This window comes from Frankliniella occidentalis, unplaced genomic scaffold (genome assembly GCF_000697945.3).
Source record: "Frankliniella occidentalis isolate FOCC.00 unplaced genomic scaffold, Focc_3.1 Scaffold665, whole genome shotgun sequence".
In the NCBI taxonomy this organism is placed as follows: Eukaryota; Metazoa; Arthropoda; class Insecta; order Thysanoptera; family Thripidae; genus Frankliniella; species Frankliniella occidentalis.
This window is the reverse complement of record NW_026267778.1, coordinates 54,284-75,722: the sequence shown is the minus strand read 5'-3', so window position 1 is coordinate 75,722 and position 21,439 is coordinate 54,284. Positions and strand designations below refer to the sequence as shown.

At 40.4% G+C, this 21,439-nt stretch overlaps 4 protein-coding genes across 7 annotated transcripts; 2 read left to right on the top strand and 2 right to left on the bottom strand.

The window, feature by feature from the left end:
* The first annotated feature begins 54 nt into the window (after nt 1-54).
* LOC113201972 (transcriptional regulator ATRX-like) lies at nt 55-5,138 on the top strand. 3 transcript variants are annotated; one of them, XM_052275553.1, is made up of 5 exons: nt 63-429; nt 533-3,893; nt 3,983-4,027; nt 4,092-4,247; nt 4,339-5,138. In XM_052275553.1, the coding sequence occupies exons 1-5, from the start codon at nt 257-259 to the stop codon at nt 4,384-4,386; spliced, it is 3,783 nt and encodes a 1,260-aa protein (XP_052131513.1). In that variant the 5' UTR covers nt 63-256; the 3' UTR covers nt 4,387-5,138. The 3 variants fall into 3 exon arrangements, with proteins under 3 accessions (XP_052131515.1, XP_052131514.1, XP_052131513.1); XM_052275555.1 differs by lacking the exon at nt 4,339-5,138 and having other exon boundaries at nt 55-429; nt 3,964-4,027; nt 4,092-4,166; XM_052275554.1 differs by lacking the exon at nt 4,339-5,138 and having other exon boundaries at nt 55-429; nt 3,964-4,233.
* On the bottom strand, nt 5,048-6,582 carry LOC113202032 (succinate dehydrogenase assembly factor 4, mitochondrial). The gene is made up of 3 exons (XM_026416083.2): nt 6,363-6,582; nt 6,081-6,194; nt 5,048-5,438 (listed from the first exon to the last, which is right to left on the bottom strand). The coding sequence occupies exons 1-3, from the start codon at nt 6,424-6,426 to the stop codon at nt 5,269-5,271; spliced, it is 348 nt and encodes a 115-aa protein (XP_026271868.1). The 5' UTR covers nt 6,427-6,582; the 3' UTR covers nt 5,048-5,268.
* Nucleotides 6,583-6,648: 66 nt separating this feature from the next.
* On the top strand, nt 6,649-19,495 carry LOC113201964 (dmX-like protein 2; the record flags this gene model as incomplete). The annotated part of the gene is given in 33 exon segments (XM_052275552.1): nt 6,649-7,061; nt 7,627-7,824; nt 8,972-9,134; nt 9,212-9,442; nt 9,530-9,677; nt 9,766-9,951; nt 10,025-10,215; nt 10,474-10,689; nt 10,803-10,923; nt 11,082-11,243; nt 11,329-11,460; nt 12,160-12,365; nt 12,446-12,672; nt 12,749-12,946; nt 13,023-13,313; nt 13,437-13,586; nt 13,668-13,932; nt 14,016-14,185; nt 14,311-14,456; nt 14,541-14,647; nt 14,739-14,888; nt 14,969-15,244; nt 15,905-16,065; nt 16,183-16,319; nt 16,385-16,527; nt 16,608-16,717; nt 16,815-16,920; nt 17,001-17,181; nt 17,266-17,551; nt 17,655-18,012; nt 18,165-19,001; nt 19,088-19,248; nt 19,342-19,495. Coding segments are annotated over 33 exon segments (6,655 nt in total), but the record flags the coding sequence as incomplete, so codon positions are not given.
* Nucleotides 19,496-19,548: 53 nt separating this feature from the next.
* Nucleotides 19,549-21,117, bottom strand: LOC113202015 (alpha-tocopherol transfer protein-like). Of its 2 annotated transcripts, none has more exons than XM_052275576.1 (6): nt 20,898-21,084; nt 20,654-20,810; nt 20,332-20,584; nt 20,143-20,253; nt 19,952-20,060; nt 19,549-19,869 (listed from the first exon to the last, which is right to left on the bottom strand). In XM_052275576.1, the coding sequence occupies exons 1-6, from the start codon at nt 21,064-21,066 to the stop codon at nt 19,727-19,729; spliced, it is 942 nt and encodes a 313-aa protein (XP_052131536.1). In that variant the 5' UTR covers nt 21,067-21,084; the 3' UTR covers nt 19,549-19,726. The 2 variants fall into 2 exon arrangements, with proteins under 2 accessions (XP_052131536.1, XP_052131537.1); XM_052275577.1 differs by having other exon boundaries at nt 19,716-19,880; nt 20,898-21,117.
* Between the last annotated feature and the right edge of the window lie 322 nt (nt 21,118-21,439).

Here is a 21,439-nt window from a genome sequence, read left to right as displayed (position 1 = left end):
GGGGGGACTCAATGTCGTCCTCCTTACCACATTGATCCGGCTCTGCTGCATTTATATCCCTCTCAAGTTCAGATTATTCCATGTTTTATTGGGCCACACCACACGCACCTGTTTGCCATTCCATGACACTTGAGATTGAACTGTGACCCAACTGGCAATCAGGCAAAGTGATTATTTTCTGAATGCTAGTTAATTTTGTTACGATCATTCTTCGGCTGTACTCACTCTGCCTATAATTCTATTGTCCTGCTTCATAATGGAGCATGAAGCATTTGGAAATATCTTAAGTGTTATGTGCTGTGTAACCGTAATGGTTCAGAGCGATCTCACGTTAACTGTTTGTTTTCTTGTTGATTTCAGGTCAACTGATACCAGTGCTTCTGAGGCTGCTGGGGTAATGAAGAAAATTTCTCAGATTGCTGCAGCAAGGTACTTCACTAATGATGTATTTCACATGTTGAATTTTTAATTAGATATTCTTAATCATTGTGCCTTAATTGATACATTTCATTGTATTTCAAATTCCTGGCAGGTATCAACTTGCGTCTCCTCAACATAAAGACGAGTCAATCCCAATAAAAAAAACCCGATGGGATATGAAAACTATGCCTGCAAAGACTGAGGATATGAGTTACAGAAGTGTGTCAGGATCTGCGAATGTCAAAGACAAAGTCGTTCAAAAGAACCAAAGTGATAAAGTGAAGATCATCAGTGAAACCGGGAAGCCAAGACACAAATATACCAATTTGTTACTGGGAAGTTCACTAGACCCAATTGTGTCAGAAGCTTCCAGGAATTTGTCAGGATCTTCAAACAATAGAGAGAAACATGTTCAGAAGGACTCAAGTGATCAAGTGAAGAAGACTAGTCAAGAAACTAAGCCTGTCAAAAGTTCTTCAGACACCAATTTGTTATTTGATGTTTCCGGAAGTTCTCCAGGTTCCTCAAATACTTCACCGTGCTATGCAATTGTGTCCGAAGATCCCAATAATTTGTCAGGATCTTCTAACAAGAAAGAGAAACACGCCCTAAAAGACAAAAGTGATCAAGTTAGGAAGACTAGTCATGAAGCTGAGCCTATCAAAAGTTCTTCAGACACAAATTTGTTATTTGATGTTTCTGGAAGTTCGCCAAGTGCTTTAAATACTTTGCCCTGCAACACAATTGTGTCAGAAGATCCCAGAAATTTGTCAGGATCTTCTTACAGGAAAGAGAAATATGTTCAAAAAGACAAAAGCGATCAAGTAAAGAAGACCAGTTATGAAACTAATCTTGACAAAAGTTCTTTAGACACAAGTTTGCTCCACGGGGTATCCGGAAGTTCAACAGGCTCTTCAAACAATACCCTTGTTAAAGAGAAACCTGTCCAGAGCGATATAAGGAATGCCAATATTTCTCAGTTGAAGCCTGTCTTAAATCCTAGTCAGTCCCTGCCTGTTACCAAATCTGTACAACTGTGTACTAGTCAGAAACAGAAAAGCAGTCAAGAAACTTCTACTCAGGTAGAAAAACTAAGTCAAGACAATGTCTCCAAATCAAAACCCGTAGCAAATTCGAAGTCTGCTGCCCAGACAGAGAATAATGAGACAAGCACCAAGTCCAAACCAACCCTTGATACCCCTGAACTTCATAAGCTTAAGGAAAAAAACAGATCATCAAAATCTAGCAAAGTCGTACATGTACTGAAAAATAGCACTATTGATGAGGAACTGCCACCTGAACCAAGTAACAAGGAAGCGAAGAAATCTAAAAAGAGGCATGATAAAAAAGACAGCAGAAGAGAAAGACGATCAAGTGACAAGCATGAAGTCAAGAGTAAAGAAAACAAAAAGGAGAGGCATAAGTCCAAGCATAGTTCAAAGGAGTTGTTTTCCCCTGATGTACCAAGAAAAGAAAGTGAAAAAGTTTCTCCTGATGTTTCAAGAAGGCAAACTGCAACAGTGAGAAGTGTTGGACCATTTGAAAGTGTTGAAAATGCTAGCAAAAATTACAGGAAGAGTGCTAGTGTTTACTACCCTCCTAAATTTAACTCTGATTTTAGGATACCAAAAAAAAAAGTGGTATTACCTAATCCATTGCGAGATACTTCCGATGCAAATGACTTGAGATTACCAGCCCAGGATAAACCTGAAACATGGTTGCAAAAGGTGCCAACAAAAAATATCTTACCTTCCAACTCAGCATTGAGTACTAAAATAGCGCCCAAAATAGTAGTCAGACGAAATTCCAATGCAAATCCTGATGAAGCTTGGAGTGTAGTCCGAAATCCCCCTGAAGAAAGCTCTCCAACCCAGGTCAATAACAGGAGGAGTAAGCGAAGTGAGGTTGAAGATATTTTAGAAGGTCGGACCCCAATTGACATGGATGAAGAAGTTCAGGTTGCTCGAACAGATGCCAAGAAGCAACGGTCAAAGTCGGTCACGTCAACACCTAAATCTTCAAAAAGAAGAAAGGTTGGAAGTGATGATGATGAATGGACTCCTAGGGGGGTCAAATCAGGAGGCAGAAGAAGCAGATGTTCCAGTAATAATTCCTCTAAACCTGCATCCCCTCCTAGAACTGGCGTTGCAAGTCGCACTAGGAGCCGCACAAAATCTCCTTCGAGGACAGCTCAAAATGGTTTTAGTGGCAGGTATTCCACATCCGAAGATGATGATGATGAAGATGAGGAAGAAGAAGAAGAAGATATAGAATATGGTAGTAATTGGACCACTGCTAACATAACTTCCTGGATTAACAATTCAACTTCATCGGACCAGTCATCAGCTGCCCCCAAGGCATCAGCTGCCCCCAAGGCATCAGCTGTCTCCAAGGCATCATCTGTCCCCAAGGCATCAGCTGCCCCCAAGGCATCAGTTTCGCCCAAGGCATCAATCGCCCAACAGGCATTAGCTGCCCACCAGGCATCGCAAGCGCAAGCCTTAAGAGATATTCAGCAGAAGAAAAAGATTTTCAATCAGAGTACTGAAAATTATATTAAAATTGATGAAATTACTTCTATAAGAAGAGATGTGCCTTTGAATAATGTGGCTGGAAATACTATCTCTTCCTCTAGTGGAAGAAATATTTCACCTTCTGTATCTTGTGTGGTTGAAATGTCAAAATCATCCACTGTTTCGAGAGAAAGTAATGTCAGTATTTCTGCAGTCACTCAAAATTACGTAGAGTTAGACGCCTCTGTTCTATCTTCAGCTGTTCAAACTGGCAGAACTGAGAGAAGTCCTCCAGCCTTGAATACACCTGAGTTGACTGTACCTCTATTACCTGAAGCAGATATTGAAATCATCTTAGAAGATAACCAAGAACATGCTGGAAGCAGATCTGAGATAGAATTAATTAATTTGGAGGAAAGCTCTGGACCAGTCAACACAAACAAACCGTTTGTAGAGTTATGGAAGTGCTTGAAAGAATTTGAGAAGCACTGTTTTGAAGATTTAGAAGATTGTTTAAAATTGGCTGTTGGTTCCATTTCTACATTTATTGAAAAAATAAATGAGGCTGAGCAACTCAGAACCAAAACTAGGAGAGATGAGCAGTACTCCAAATTACGCAAGGAATTTGTCCAGGGAGTCAAAAAAGGATGGAAAGATACAGAAAATGTCCTTAGTAAAATTGAGGAACACTTTACCAGAAAAGATTTGTTTATAATTCTCAGGAAGAAGCTTACCACTACTAATGATTTAAGTGATCCTCAGAGTTTTGTGGAAGATCTTGGAAAACTATTCTTATTAGTTACCACACCAATGCAGCTTAAACAAAACTACTGTGGTGATACAGTTAATGTGGCTGCCCGGTTATTTTTAATACATAACACCAAGGAAGAGTATCTCAACTCATCTGCTGCATCATCACGGGCAGCCCAAGTAGATGTTGCACCAGGAGTGGTTGATGAGGTATGTCGTTTATTATTTTTCTGTGAGTCTGAAATTGTTTTTTTAATGTATTAATGATCCGTAATGTCAGTCTTCTCTTGCTCCCTAAGATTCCACGAGCGCCATCAAGGGACAGTGGCATCTCAGATTTTGGGGTAAGATCACAGTTTGATGCTAAGGATTAAGTTGTCTTGCAAAAGCTTAAATATATTGGTTTAGGTACAGGCTGTAGCTACTTCCAATAGCCCAATTCCATCAGTTTCACCAGACCGAGAGGTCAGACCCCTGAAGCCCTTGTGCATAGTGTGTTCGGCCAGTGCCCAAATCAAATGCTCAAATTGTATAGACATATTTTATTGCTCTATGACATGTCAGGTGAGGACTATTTTTTTAATGTTTGTTTTGTTGTTCTGTGGGATTTACTGGTACAAGTTGTAATGCTATTTTTATGTTTATCCTGTTTCAGTTATCTCATTGGCAAGATGATCACCACAAGTCTTGCCGGAGGCGTTAAGTTACATTGTCAAATGTAAATATAGTATGCATGATTTGTTTTGTGCCTTATAGTATAATTACATAAACCTATGTACCTGCTTAGTTGTAGTTTTGTTACCCTTATTTTTAAATTTCTGTACATGTTTGTAGATAGGCTATTTTTATTTTTTCAGTTGAGGTCAAGTTTCTTGTTTTGTGAAACTTAAGGTTTGCAAGATAATTTAAGTTTCATGTCAATTAAAATTTTGTTTAGTTTGTTCCTATTTTCTGAAGGTTGAACAAACCACATGTTTGACCTATCAGACATATTGATTTTAAATCAGTTTCTGCATGTTTTCATATTTTATTCCAGGTATAAGTTGTGTTTGTCTTTGCAAGCCATTAGAGCTACAGAGCTGAGAAGATGGGAATAAAAGATGTATGCTTCTTTTTCAGACATTAAATTAGCTGAAAGGTTATTAATATTAGTTTTATAATATTCAATTCATCTTTGTTGAATTTGTTTCTCCTTCGATGCGCGCGAAACGAGACGAAAGGGGGAAGTCTTACCAATATGTTCCTTAGAGTTATTTATGCTAAATGAGTAACAGTACAAAAATTATCATGGCTGTGATGTCTCAATGAAAAATTATGTCATTCTGTTATACAAATTGTTTGTGCTTAAGTATGACTCATTCATATGGTCCACCACTTTACATAATCAATTTTATTTTATGTAACACATAAGTGACTATGAAGCAAAAATGTGCAATAAACATCATTTTTTTTTTTACATAATAGCTTATAAATATTTGTCAACACAGTAATCCCTAAGTTACATATAGTCAAAAGTTACTGCACTGCCCTAACATTTATCTGTGTTCACCTTATCATTACGTAACATTAGTTTGGAATCACTGTTTCAGAAGTCTGATACTCGCCCTTTCCTTTCCCAGTCTCCATATCGTGTGGGCTCTGGTCCTTTAGGGCCGCCAACTTCGCCTGTGTTCGGATTGGTGTTATCAGGCCAAGGTGTCAAAGGTTCCTTCTCCTGAAAGGGATGTCTGCCTTCCTCTAATTCATCTAACTTGCCTGAAACATTTTAAAAAAAGCACAAAATTACATAATAGGAGGAACAGATTAGGGGGTGCATCAGTTTTACTATCACTATTCAAAGAACTCAACCCCTTTGTCAGAGAATACCTCAGAAGAGTTAAATTCTTGTTGTGCTGATAGTACAGGGCTATCAATAATTTTTCCCATTTGTTTTTCAGTCTCATTCACTTGTCAAATCAATGCATCTGTAGTATAGTCCAGCCAGCCAAAGGTAACGCCCAGGTTTGCTGTAGCCACCCATAAGAGCCCATGCCCATGCTACCCCAGGCGTCACCTTTGACTGGCCGGATTATAGTGCATAAACCTGCAGGAACATGCACTAAGGCACACTATCATGCCTTTCTTAGAATTTGTAAATAGTTGTGTCTAAGTTTGTATACGCAAAGAGAAAAAGAGTGCCTATAAAGTTCTCCAAATTTATGCTCAGCCAAATCCTCATCAGATTCTATTGCTGTCAATTTCTAGTCACATCCAGTGATTTTTCAGTCGCATCTAATCATATACTCACTGACTTCTAGCCAGTGTACTCTGGGACGTACCCCTCGCGGATAGGACACCACAACATGGCGAGGAAGGGAAGGGTGCAGTTTACAGAAACATACAATCAATCATACATACCGATTGGAGTCTTGACACGTAGTTTCTTGGCAAGATTAGCTGCCTTGCACGAATCATCAGAAGCATCTCCTGAAGAAGGAGCATCTGACTGTGATGCATTATACCTGAGAAGATCTAAACACAAAACAAAAGATTTAAAAACGGGTAAAGGTTTTATTTGGGTAAAGCTCCAAAATCATTGTAAACTTCCAAACTAAGAATTCTCGATTAATTTTTTTTCTTTTTCTCTCTGGCAGGCTTTAGTTGAAACTACATAAAAGAGGTTAGGGCAGTTAAACTTACTCCGAACGATACTTCTTCCAACCAGAACTCTTCTAATAGACGTAAGGGATGCTATATTCAACATTTTCCCCTTGCAACTGAGCTGACACAGTCCTGTTAAAAAACTGTCGACGAGAAAAGTCAGCTGTGCTGTAAGTTTGGACTGTGGTTCGTTTGTTTAGGCAATTTTTTGCTTTTGGTTTTTGGTCTTGACGTCTGCCTGGCGTCTGCTAGCAGAAGAGAACCGGATGCAGTAGTCATTACCAACATACAACTGGAAATTGTTACATGATCACGTAACGCGCTGCTAGTCCACAATCTTATCATCAATCAACGAAATAAAAAAACTGTCGATAGTGAACGATCCTCATTTCTTGCCTTTTGATATGATATAACCCATATGAGAGCAGAACAGAATAGACAAAGAAAAAGTTGGGAGGAACGTTTCATATTGACAGCTTGTGTTGTGTGTAGTGTGGTGCCTTCTCAAAGATGGCTACTTTTTCGCAAGTGTTTTTTGTCAGAGGAACTTTTACTGTGTTATTGTAACTTATCTTCGTGTCCTTCTTGTTGGATTTCTTTTAAGTCTCCGATGATTCCTTAACACTTCCCGTTCTTTTAAAAAGTGGGACAATGAATTGTCACCAAATCCTCAGCGGAGCCTGTAATGTAGGTGACCGCTGCTTTGCTGTGGGCAGTGTTGAAGGGATTCCTTTTACTGTAAGTAAACCACTCGGCGATTTTTCTTGCCAATTTGTGACGGGTCAGACTAACGGATAGACAAAATTTTCTTATGGCTATTTTCTTTGCGAAATTGTTTGGTTAGGTATGATCACATTAAGAAGAGGTCTCAAGATGGCGCTAGTGCTAGTTGCCATTGTCAGATACATATTGAAAAATGGCTTTTTCCTTTAAGTTTCCTTTTGTCATTGCCTTTCTTATTGCAGTATAAGTTAACTGGAACCCTCGTGTAGCATGTTTTGTTTTTTGATCAATTTTATTTTCATTCCAACCTGTCACCTAAGCCCTAACCTACAATGACAATTTCAATTTTGTGTTACTTTCTCTGAAGTGTCTTAAGCTCTAGTTTTACTCTAATGCCTCATATTAAGTCAATTGTTCGATTGTATTTTATGAAAAATATTCTATTTTTATAAACTTTTCGACCACCTTGTTAAGGCTTGTTTTCTTATCTTGAAATGTAAACACTCAGGATTTTTATTTCTTATGTCCCTGTTTTGTAATTAACCAACAACTTAGTTATGTGTTTTCAATTATTTTTCAGGCTTATGCTGCGGGGTGTAACATTGTTATATTGGCGAGTACCTTTGAGCGTGTTCAGATTATTCCTGGTGCTATTCATAATTATATCCGGATCTCTTGTCTGGATTGTTCTACTGATACCGGAAAAATCGCTGCTGCTTATGAAAATCAAGTGTGCATATTTGAGCCGACACCTCTTATTCATCATACGTCGTCTCATGTAAGTTGGGTGCCTAGATGAAAATGTGTACAGTAGGCGCACAAAAGTCTCCTGGTAGGTGTTTTTTTAGAATATTTGTAGTAAAAATCTCAGGTTAATTAAAAGAGGTGGATCATTTCAATTTGAGGGTGTATACTTCGAGGTCTTCCCCACCCGCTTTCCCGCCGAACGACTCGAGTGGTCTCTTCCCCCTTTTGCTTTGTGGCTGTGTCCCGCCGGGACCCGTCCTGCCCCGCGACACGTCCTGCATTTGGCCTTGCGTTAATATCGGTCCATCCTCTGCCTCGTGCCTGCGGAGCCTGCGGGTGGCGCCGCGCCGCGGTCCTCGAGGCTTTGCTCTTGGGGAAATGAAATGAATTTGTCTTCCAAAGAACGTTCCTCTCGACCGACGCGACATACACACATCTGTTGGTTTCTGTTTTTCCAAGATGAGAGGATGACCGCTAGCTCGCCGTGTTTAGTGTGTCCAATATCTTATCTCGATGGGTCATGCCGGCCGCCACTTCGAGCGTCACCTACATGCATACCTATTGGGGCAATTAAGGACAGTCTGGCCTTGGTGTGGGGGGCGGGTGCAGGCTGAATCTGGGGGCACTGGGGGAGCGAGGGAAGTGCCACAGACAACAGTCCCCCTCCGCGGTGGAGACTGGTAGCGTATCTGCGGTAGGCACGTGGAGCACGACCTGCATCTCTGTTTGACTTGGCTCTGCCTCGCCCGCTTCGGGAGGAGTAGTACTCTGCCAAGCGTGCACCTGTTACGCCCCCCCCCCTCCCCTTCCCCCTTTCGTCTCGTTTCGCGCGCATCAAGGGACCCTTCACCCCCTTCCCTCCCTCCCTTCGCGGCCCGGCCCGCGCGGACCGGGCGCTCATCATCGTCCGGTTCGGAGACAGCCCTTTGGCATAGCGGGGCCTCGTAATTGTCAACGACTGCTGTCATGCCATCGGCGCCATGGGCCCGAGTGGCGCAACCGGCGCAACTCGGGCAGAGCGAGGGGCTGTTCATAAATTAGAGCTGGCTCATGGCGGACCATAAAAGTACGGACAGTTGTGGCGCGGCGTCGTCGCGCCCTCGCGAATCCTGCAACCAGGTCCTAGACGTTGACAGTTTGTTTTGGTTCGACTTAAAACTATTTCCTAATGTTCACAGCAATTGGATTACCGATGGGTTCAGACCGGTAGCCTTCAAACAGAATCACACATCAGTTCCCTGTCATGGAACCTGGAAGGCACCAGATTGCTTACTGGCGGGGAAGTTCTTCAACTGTGGCATCAAAGGCTAGATCCAAGAGCTGAAAATGATCTCGAGAATGGTACTTTCCAAACCTCATTTCCTTTTGGTGTAAATTTTTTGCAGCCTTTATCTTATCTTATTGTGTGTGTTTACCAGGTGGAAATTCAGGAGTTACTTTTGAAATTGGTGGGGAATCCCAGTCGCAGGCAAATCTCTCAGGACCAGGTGCTGATGGAGATGATGAAAACTGGCAGGGATGGGACTGTGTATGGAAGTGTCGGACTGCAACCCCAGTGTTCCACATGGCCTTCTCACCAGATGGCACCCTCTTTGCCACCTCAGGGAAATGCGACCGGCTTGTTAAGATATGGTTTGAAAATAAACAATGTGAGTCCTTTTGATGCAGTTTCCATTGACATCATAGGCAATTTAAATTTTATGACTAACCATTTTTTCTTTTTTTTTCTTTTTTAGTGTTGTTTCCCTCTAAAAGTGTGGATCAACCTCTGGGATACACTGGGCAATCTGTTGCATCTGAATTTAATTATGGCTTTGTTTATATTGCTCATCCTCGTGCTGTTACTCAAATATCATGGAGGAAAACTAGCAAATACATGCCAAAGTAAGCACATCTTCACTTGTGAATAAAAATAACTTGATTTTGTTAAAATTTGGTCAGTACCAATGCTTCATAATTTTTATGTCTCCAGGGGATCTGTATCAAACATGTTGGTGACATCATGTCGAGATAATATTTGTAGACTTTGGGTGGAGACAGTACTGCCTGATGATGGTCTAGTCAATATGAGTCAACTTGATCCTTTAGCAGCTCAGAATCCGAAGTTTCGCACGCACCGTCACAAACACCGCTTTATGCAAAGGCTCAAACACATGAAGTAAGTTCACTATCTTATTTGCATTCAGACATTGCACATGCTCCTCTAAACTAATACCTTGTAATTTCTTCAGAACCTGCTTTCATATAAGAAGACATGCCAAACACAACCATGGACGTGGGAGCATACCTGGATCTACTGGGCCAATCCCCACTTTACCATCTACATACAGTGTTCATGACTTCCACAACTATGGCTTTCATGGAACGGGTGTTACACCAGGCTTGCATTTTCACTTGGCTGCTAGCATTAATGGCGAGACTGGTAGGTATCTTTTCTTCATCAGTGGCGGATTAAGGTCCGGCTGACAGGGGGGGCGATGCACTGTCGGTTGCCTACATACAGGGGTTTTGTGGCGCGAATTGCCTACCTTTCAGGCGGCTCTCTAGAGGCGATGGGGGGGGCGATCGCCCCCCCCGCCCCCCCCCCTTAATCCGCGCCTGTTCTTCATAGTGCTCTGCTGTGTGAATTTCGCATCTGATACTTTACTAGTAATATGTTATTTGTTTGTTTTCTAAACAGATATTCCTCTGGTTCCTAGTCTTATTACTGGTGACCCTGAGAGAGAGCCTAATTTTATTTTGCACTGGCTTAATAACAAAGAAATGCATTTCACAATGCAGGCAGAAAACCTTCTTCATGAACTTACTCGCAAAGGAATGGAAAAAGAGGAGGGAGCTGATAGTAATCGAGATAGTTCAGAGCACCATGAATCAGAACATGATGACCGAGGAACAAGTAAGATTTTGTTCATTCCTTGTTTCTTGTTTTACTTACCCTCATTTTTTGCTTTCAAATGCCCTATCTTGTTCAATGTTTACATGTTTATGATCTAAATCTTTGTCTGACAGAGCGTAGGCCTGGTCGTGTAGGAAAGGCCTTATCCCAAGATGAAAGTGGAAGTGAGGAAGTGAGTGCAGCTCATCACAGTAGTGTGCCTTCTAGTGGTCCTCATAGTCACCAATCATTGAGGTAAATTTGAAGTTATAAACTGTCCCTTAAGATGAGCCCTTGGTTCTGGGGACCTCAGCTAAGATTATTTAATCATCACATTATTAATGATTATATCTAGTTCATATAGCATGATTGAGATCATATTTACTACTAACATCACTATGCCTTTGTTTTAGCGCTGCAACATCTATCAACTCACTAGCAACAGACACAGGACCTCCCTTAGGACAGGTACCAGATTTTTTAGAAGCCAAGATTGATAATTTGTTGAGGGATTGGCATCAAAGCCCAGATCTATTGTTTTCCATCCACCCAATAGATGGGAGCTTCCTCATTTGGTAGGTTGAACTCTTGTTTTTTTCTTTTTAATTATAATCCAATTACAAGGTATGTTTGTTTCATACTTTATCTTTTGTTCTCCAGGGTAGTTGAGTGGTTGGATGAATACCATCCTGGTTCATTTCGCCAAGCTCAAGTTTCTTTCTCAACACGCATTCCATCAGCATTTCCTCTTGGTGATGCAGCCACAATGTCAACAAATGTGTGCCTCTACAGGTACAGCAAGCTCTTTAGCTCTCTAGAAATTATTTTTGTCAGTTTGCTTTGTAGCTCAAAATGTTTTCTTTTTTTGACCACAGCCGTTGTGCTTTTGGGTTTTGCTTCAGCTCTTAAACATGTTACACCCTTTTCTAGTAAAGTGGACACTTTTGATAATTTTATCATGTGCTTTTCCAATTTCCAACTAACTGATTTAAAAAAAAGTGATTTGTGTTTTTATTATGAACATTTAGAATTAATAGCCAAGCATTCATGTTTTGTTTTAGCGCTTTTTCCGTTCTATTATCATACAGATATTTTCCTATCCATCAGTAACTTTTTCCATACACATGTATACTTCTTAATAAAAGCCATAATTGAACTCCTCAATTTTCCTTTGTTTTGATTTGTTTGCTTTGAATCCTTTATTTCAGAATGTATTGCAGCCTTTTCTTTCTTTTCCTTTTTTTTTTTTAAGAAAATATTGAGCCATTGATGAATTTTATCAAATATATATAAAGCCCATTTCCTACTTCAAAGCTCAGAAAAAAATACAGCTAGGTCACCATACTTTAACCTTCAATTAAACGCTTATTTTGCCGACAGTTTTGTGACTTTGCTCAAAAGAATCACTATGAATAGTCTAGAGAGAGGTAGTGCTAGCCACATCATAGCGATTTCACCTTAATTGACCATTTCTTACTGTCTTGTCTACAGCACTTCAGGATGCACACATCAGCTTCTCAGTACTTGCCTTCATGGAGAAGGTACAGCCAAGTCTCCATCATCAGCTTCGGCCATGGGTGTGGGTCTTTCAAATGGGGGAGGGACGCCTGGCCTGAATCCTACATCCCTTGATCCTGCTGCTGAAATGCCAACACCACTTCCCTGTGTAATGGAAGAAGAGCCAGATTGGACCCCAGGTATAGAATTTTTCTTCGTCAGAGTGAGAATATATTTTTTCCTGTGCTCTGCTGTACAATAATTTAAAAATGTTTTCCAGGAAATGAAACTGCTACTCCTGCAATTACCAAAACAAGTGCAAGTGGTGGAAGTAAACCACATGCTACTCCTGGCAGTCCACAGGGGGAGGATTCTGAACATGGCAACAACGTGCAAGACCTGATTGCTGGAGCTCCTTCCCCTGTCGCCTCAATGGTTACAAAACATTCCAACGGCACCCTAAATTTATGGCAAATAACCTTTGCAGATCGTACCAAATTTTCTCAGGTATACTATTTAATCTTGGATCCTTATTTAGCATAATCCAGTTCTACAGTATGTGTAATTTTACTCTTCTTCTTAGGTTTTGAGCATTGGCCACTTTTCTCGAGCTTCTGGCCACCGCTTCCGTGTAAATGATATCACTTGCCATCCAGTTTTGCCTCTTCTTTTAACAACGTCGCATCACAACCTTCTAGATGCTCCAAACTCCCCTGATGATGAAATAGGAGTTGAAGAGGGAGTTGACAAACAAGCAGCTCGAGCAAAAGGATTACCAACAGTAAGCAAATTCATTTGTTCTCATCAAAAGGTGTAAAGGTCCCCGTTCAACAATAATTAACCCATTTTATTTGTAGGGCTTTTGCAGTGAACTCATTCTTTGGAGGGTTGATGCAGTTGGCCCACTCTCCAAGTCAGGTGGTGTTTCTGAACTTGCAAGAATTAACTCTCCTGAAATATCAGCATTTTCTAATGTGGCATGGATACCCACACTTCTTCCAAGTACCACTTTGGGAAATTTGTCCAATTCCCCAAGTGCGTGTTTTGTTGCATCAGATGGAGAAAGTTTAAGGGTTTATCAAGCAGTTATTGATGCCCGCACTCTCCTAGCTGAAGTTTCATCCTCTGAGAGAAGAAGCAGGATGCAGGTACTTTTTTTCTCTTCTATTTTCTTTCTTTCTAAGTAATACCATTCTTTTCTCCTGTTTTTCTCAATCTTAAAAATAACATATTGGAACTATAAAAATAGCTGTTTATTTTCTTTCTTCTAGGACTCAATGGTTAGCTTGTCATCAGATGCCTCTTCTGATGATGGAATGAAACATTCTTCATTGCATGATCGCATCAAGATAGTTTCTCAACAGTCTACATCACGTCCAGGCTGCATCATTCAGTTAGATGCTATTGCTGATGCTACACATGTAAGCTCTTAACTTATTTGGCTTAAATCTCACTTTAGGCTATGTGATTTAAATTACTAAAAGGAAATATCATTTATTCAGGATTGGCAAAACACGCAGTTTTTACATGTTTTCCAAGAACAACTTATCACTGGGGAACGAGGGGATACCTCTCCTCCTACTATAGATTCAATGCGAAGAGAGAGTGACTTAGGGTTGATGGAGACACAGCTTGGTGCCATGGTTGATCTTCAACAACTTTCTGTCTTTGAAGAACCATTTTACATAGTGGTATTGGAGAGGGCTGGCAAGGGAACAACTGTTCACATGTGGCGCCTTGTAATGGCATCTCAACCAGAAAGCCATGGTACTTTAATGTTATCTTGGTTTTGATAGTTACAGATTCAGTCTAAATAATTTTCTAATATTCCTCCTATTTTTTCTTTCCAGAATTAACTGGGAGTATGATGTATGTACCAGACAGTCAGCTTGTTCAGGATGATGAAGAGAATGAATCTACAGGCCGCCACAATAGCACAACCACCACTACGGGTGAAATGAGAGATGATCGCCAAACAGGACCGATGCAAGCACCTCATGTTCTTATTACGACTACAAAGGTTGTATTTCCAATAAAAACCTTACTCTTGTCTCAAAAATATCTTAAAAGAAATACATGTTGTAATAACCTAAAATTAGATTAAAAAGACACAGAAAATTAACTATGAACTGTTTACATTTCTAGGTTTGCACTCAAGAATTGCCATTACCCGATGGTGTTGAAGTTATTCATGCATCTCCTGCTGCAGGACATCTTAGTTCTGCATCAATCTATCCTGCCTGCTTTGCTCCTTATATAGTAGTGACTGCTTGCTCTGATAGCACCGTGAGGTATGTCTCAATCCGGTGTTTTGTTTATGATGTATTAGTATTGCTGCTATGTGCATGTCTATAGAAATTCATTAATTTCCACAGATTTTGGAAGTGTAAGGTAACAAAATGCAATGGCTCAAAAAAGAGTTATGAATGGTGTGAGTGGGAAATGTTACGCAAGGATCAAGAATCAACTATTGATATATCAGGTACTTTATATATATTTCATCTGATAAATTTAATCTTATAATACTTTTAACTTTGATTCAATGCTTATATGTATATATTTTTACTGAAAAGGACAACCATTGAATATAAGTGCTGCATATAGTGGAAGAATAGCCTGTGCTTACAAATATGGAAAATCATTTACTCGTCCGTCCAAAAATGATCCCGATTCTAGATATGTTAACCTCTGCGTTGCCATTTATGAGTGTGAAAGTACTGGAGGTAATATACAGATTTGGTCTGATGCGTGTTTTGTGTGTGCTACGTTCTGTCATAAATCACAAATGTTTTTAAATCTTCAGGCTCCGAATGGGTGTTGGAGGATACTATTCACTTGAAAAATATTCATCTCCCCAAGATACGAGTTGACAATCACCTTGACTTAAGCTATCTCTACGACCAATCCTTCTTGCAGTCTAAACAGCAGCGCATTAATTCTTTAATGCGAGCATTTTCATCCACAGAAGACCTTGAGTCGCGCACACCTCACAAGAATGGAGAGCAAAATACTCCACCAATATTAGAACCCCCTAGCAGTCTTCATAAAACTGGTGCGTGCTTAGATGAGGGCTGTGGATGTAAGTTTATCACCATGAGGTGAATTTTATTTCTTTTCGCATTTTTGCATGCGAATGGAATGATTGGAATGGGGAGGATATTCTGTTTTATTTCCATGAAAGGTGTCTAAGTGAAAAGTATGGGATGTCCATCGTACGTGTTATTCAAGGTTTTAGTCTTCATCACTGCATGAAAATTGTCAGTTTGTATTTCGTCTGGTATGACATTTTACTATTGGTAATGAGATATGGTCATCATAGCATGTCCATTGTTATGCTGGGATTATTCACTTTTCATTTTGTTTCCTACTATCTTATTCCTATTTCTCAATCATAACTCTTTAAACAAAACAGAAAAATGTTCATAACAATTGGCAAAGAGTTTAATTTTGTAATGTACACTGTTATAGTTAGTATTGGTTGGTTGATACACATGAAGCTGCAGCCAGCTCATCAGGCTCATTTAGCATGTAAAGTTAAAATCTGATCCTATTGCATGCCTATGTCATGGCTAATTTGAGATTTGGACAAAATTTTGTTTTGTGGGCATGGCATTGTCTTGATGTGGTGGTAGAGGTTTCAATTTCCGGTAAATTTGTAATGAATTATCAACAGGCTTGAAGATTCCACCTAACAATTATGTGAATTTAATGCCTAATGTATTGCATGGTTTATTCGCAGGTCTTCTTGCAGTTCCAAGCTTCAGCACTCTACAATCACTACGAAAATCCATCATTGATCATGGAAACACTTGCCCTCTCACACAGAAGCACTTAGTTCAATTAGATTGGGTATCTAAAGAAGATGGTTCCCACATTCTCACTGTAGGAGTTGGTAGCAAGGTAAGGATAATACACATGCTCTTCAAAACTTATAGTTTGAGAAAAAAAATATCAATTTTACTCTGGAGGGACAGTTTTTCTGTATTTTTTATTTTTTTAAATGTTTCACTTTACTAGGTGATGCTCTTTACTCCTGTGTCAAGTGATCTGGCCCAAGCAAATATGAAGGCAATGAAGGAGTCACAGTCAACCAACAGACCTATTCTTCGGAAAGCTTCCTCTCTTGCTGCCCCCAATTTTGTGGACGAAATAAGGTATATCATACTGCAAGATCATTTTATGGCATGTGAATATTTCTTTACTAACTTCATAATTTCAGGTGGATGAAGCTTCGTAAAATTGACCTGACCACAGCTGATGGTCTTCCCCCACTACCTATGCAAATTTCTTGGGTTCGTGATGGGATTCTTGTTGTGGGAATGGACAGTGAAATGCATGTCTACTCTCAGTGGAAACCAGATTGTAAGAATTGGTCAACTTTTGTTGTGAGAATCCCAACTTCACATTTGCCTTTTTTTTAAAACTTAATTTGCTATTTTCAGGTGCAGATGAATTTGGGCCCATATCTGGTGGCCGTTTAACTCACCAGGAATCAGATGAATTTCAAGACACTCGTAATTTGCGTGATGAAGACTTACGCAATATTGCACAAGTATGAATACTTAATTAATTTTAAAAAATCTAATTTTTGTACTCAAAGTTTGTTACATTTGTTGATTTTTGTATTGAATTGTAAATTATTCCATTAGGAGACATCTCAGCGAAGACTTGCAAATGTCAGTTCCATGCCACACCTATCCCGTGTTAGCTCTATTAACTTAAATATGCTTTCATCTGACACTAAAAAGAGGAAAGGTTGGTGATTGTTGCTGTACTCCTCAAAGTAAAGTTTGCCAAACTTCAGTTCACTTTATTGATCACTTCTATTTCTGCAGGTGGTGCCGCAACTCAACAAGAACCTTTGACAAATGTTGATTATATGCCTGACTATGGACTATTTGAAGCTAGTCGCATTGCATGTCCTGTTCTTCCCCAGTATCATCCTAAGCAACTGATGGAGCTTTTGAACTCAGGAAAAATTCGCTGGGTAAAGGCCATTCTGGCCCATCTTGTCAGGTACCATTCCCTTCTTTTCCTTTTAACTCTGTTGTGTAAATAAATGTGCCAAAACAATTATTATCATCAACTTGTAACTTCTAGGTGCATTTCTGGAACGTATGCTGTAAGAGGACAAACCGTTTGTTCAAGTTCCGATGAGGAAAGCATTGTTCGTCAACGTGGTTGGTCTAGGTCGCGGACTCTTTCCGTTAGCTATGCCGGCACTACAAGCCCCCTTGAGCAGAGAGGTTCCACCACTGCCATTCCAGAGGAGTTAACATTGGACTATGCTGAGATCACCTCCATTCCTCCCCTGCCCCTTTGGACCCTGTTAGCTGCTGATAAGGAAACTGCTGGAAATGCTACTCAAGGAAAAGATGATCAACAGGTACCTAGGTTTTCATAGCCCTCTTCTTCACCTAGAGATATTTGTTTTTTGACCTGGTTCTTTCATGAGAAAATGCTAAGTACCGTGATTATCTTCTTCACAGGACTACAATGAGCTATTTGATGCTAATGTATCAATGGGTGATGAGTCCTTGGATGACATTTTGGAAGACGAAATGCCTGATTCACCTCGCCGACGTGACAGACGTCAGTCTGTCGCTCAGGAAAGACAAGGGCTGTCTCACTTTGGTCCTAGACAGGGAAGAGTTTTGTCGCGTCTACTCACTCACACCCATCTTCCGGGATTGTCAAGTCTAGATCAGATGCACTTGTTGGCTTTAGCTGATACTGTTTCAACCTGCAACACTGATTTTGCTGAAAGATTTGCCATTGATGCTGCAAAAACTGCCATTGCCAAGGAAAATCTGACTGGTGTCCCTGAGGGTGAAGAAGTCTCTACAGGTAATGCAATTTTTATCTGTTCACTTTCTACTTTCAATTCTTGCCAAAGTTTGAAGAAACTTCAGCTCAAAATTATTTTAAAGATGTGATATATAAGGGATACAAAATTTAAAAAAGGAACTAATGATAAATGACAATCTTATCTTTTCCAGATTCTTTGGATGATTGTGGACTGAGGTTTTTGTTAGCTATGAAGCACTACAATTATTTGCTCCGCTGCTTGCCTCTTGTTCAGAGAGCTCTTTTCCAGAAACAGGGTGTCAGCACCACTAATCTTGTTTGGGCGTATCATTCTGAGAGTGAAGAAGAGCTTCTTCAACTAATACCATCTTATGCCAAAGGACAGCCCCGCTGGAACACATTGAAAGAGCTGGGGGTTGGTTGGTGGTTAAGGAATAACACAGTGCTTAAAACTTGCATTGAGAAAGTTGCAAAGGCTGCATACCAATCAAGTCAAGATCCTCTAGATGCTGCTATCTTTTACTTAGCTATGAAGAAAAAGAGCTTGGTTTGGGGCTTATTCCGTTCAAGACGTGATGACCGTATGACGGCATTTTTTGCCAATAATTTCGCAGAAGATAGGTGGCGTAAAGCAGCACTTAAAAATGCATTTGCACTTTTGGGAAAGCAGCGCTTTGAGCATGCTGCTGCTTTCTTCCTTCTAGCTGGTGCCCTTCAGGATGCCATTGAAGTTTGTTTGAACAAGTTAGATGATCTGCAGCTTGCAATGGTGATAGCTCGATTGTATGAAGGAGACATGGATTCTACTCCTCCAGGTGTCAAAAAACTCCTGTATGACAATATTCTTGGTTGTGATGGTAATGGAAACAATTTGAATCCTTCAAAAGCTCATCCTGATCCCTTCCTTCGCTCCATGGCTCTGTGGACTCTGAAAGATCACACTGGAAGTTTAAATACTCTTTTACAAACTAATATTGGTTGTAATCATCCTAGCTATAATGATGAAGATAAAAGTGAAGGAGCTACAGGTAAGGTTTAGGTTAACATTCTGAAATAGTTTGAATTTACCTGTTATTTATTATTTGAGATTGACTAACTCCCTTTCTTTTCACAGCAAACCCAAATGTGTTCAATTTTTATGTCTATCTACGCACTCATCCACTGCTTATTCGCCAGTATCTGGCTAGTACTGCTCAGGACAAAAAGAAAACTCATGTTGTTCTTTCCGGCTTTACTTATGGTTCTGATACAAGTACATCTAATCCTGATAGACAGGTACACATTTTAAATATTATAGTTTTAATAGGCCTGTCTCTTTTCTTATCTTGCCTTGTTAATAATTCAGTTATTTTTGATTTTGTCTCACAGTTACTGATAGAGGATTCAATAACTCCATTGGAGAGGCAACTCTACTTCACCACTGCTCATGCCCACTTCAAGGCTGGTTGTCCTGCATTAGCTCTGGAGGTGTTGTCGAAGCTGCCCAGTAAAGTGATGGATGCTAATGGCGAGGATTCTCCAAGTGAGTACTATACATTATGTGGCAGGATAGATTGGGGAGAGGCAATTAGGAGGTTTTATGAGAATATTGCAGAGCTATTTTATTTTTTTGAAATACTTCATCACATAAGAAATTTCTTAATCTAGAGCTTCTTCAAGTCATTTGTGAGGAATGTTGGTCCATTTATTTCCATACCATCTTGGAATGTGTTTTGGATTTCTTTTGGAATGCCTTTAGCTTGACTAGTCCAATTTATTCACCTAGTCCAACCCATGATCCTACTGTCCTGAAGAAACCAGGATTTTTACTTTTAGCCATTGCTGCAGCCTCCATTATTTTAGTGTCTTCCTCAAGGAAGAATTCTCTATATGCCATTAACTTATTGTAACCAATTTCTGTAACAAAACTGAGAATTTTTTACTGTGATCTTACATTAACCAGGGGCTTAAAAATGATAGCTAATACATTGGATCTTACCACTAAGCTCCTCAAGTGATACCTGCTGTCCTCCATATTCCTTTGGTAAAACTTCCTGAGGTATGATGTTGTAAAATTCTTGGAGGTTCTCTTCTCTGTAAGTTTTTATCTAAATTGTTTAAAAAAAAAAAGGATTTAATTATCAGCTCAGGGTGTATGTGAAATCTCAATAGATTACTACTGGTACTTACCAATTTGTACAGAGAGGACTTCATAAATGGCTTGAAGAGGGACAATATGGCATCAATTACAGCATTGGTGTATATCACATGTATTCCAACAACATTGATAGGTGCACATTCCTGTTGAGGAGAATCTGTATTATGGTGTTGCAATGTTGTTGTTTTTTTTTCAGTCATGTCTTGAGTAGTAGTTTGTACCTGAACATAATGAATCATGTTCTTCAGTGACGACAGGGAACCTCTTGCCATATGACTTAAACCAAATCCTCTTTGGTCATAAACAAGGACTGTTCCTTGAGCTGTCCCATTCTCCAGTTGCCAAATAGTACTTAACATGTGTGACAATTTCACTGTTAAGTCCATGTTGTAGCAAGCTGGATTGGTGTCTATTAGCCTTTGAAAAACAACAACATTTCCATTTCTGTCTCTACCATCAAGTATGACTATACCCCTGGAAAAAGTACAGAATTTTATTACAAGAATCTGAGACACGTTATTTGTAAGGAATGTGGGCACTCACACTGCTTTGGCAATTTGTACTATCTCCTCATTGCTTGGGTCTCTATTTAGACATATTTGTGGAACGTTATATTGGAAATTGTAGAATTTTAGCAGTGTTTTCTTGGCTATTTCTATATCATAGAAACAGCAGTGGATGAAAAGCACGAGCGTGAGATCTGTTGATAAAGTTTGCCAGTTCGATTTAGGAAACAATTCAAGAGAAGTGTGCTGCTCGGAACATACTGTTGGCTCCAAATACTCACCTGTGATATCTGGCAGCTGGGTTTGAGTCTCTACCCACTCGCGCATTGCATCTATGTCCTCTTGTTTGAGCTGCGGATTTTTCCGCAGCTCTTCTTGAACTGAGGCGCGCTTCATTTCTGTGACCATGACCGTCGATCTGCGCCTGCGGAGATGGAGAGATGCATGCATGAGTCTGAAGGAGTGCCGTGAGCTCCTTACGGTACGGGCTCTATGGAGCGCCCGTCTGGAGTCGGTTAGGCCAGCCCGCAACGCACCACGGCTCTACAGAACTGCCTACCTCGCCGGGCGTCCGAAAGGAAAAGAAGGGTGGGGGTAAGGGGGGGGGGAGGAGTGTAGGTAGTGTACGGTAAGGACAGGGAAATGGGCCGCTTTGGGCCGCTTTAGCCCGATCAGTTAACGAACCCTAACCCACCCCAACCTCTCACCGCCCTCGCGGCCCCGCGTGCACTGCCTTGCACAGTGCGCGTAGTTGACGTAAGGTTGGCAGCCCTCCCGGTCGCAGCCAGGGGGCGCTGGTGAGGTCGAGGTTTAGCCCCCCCCC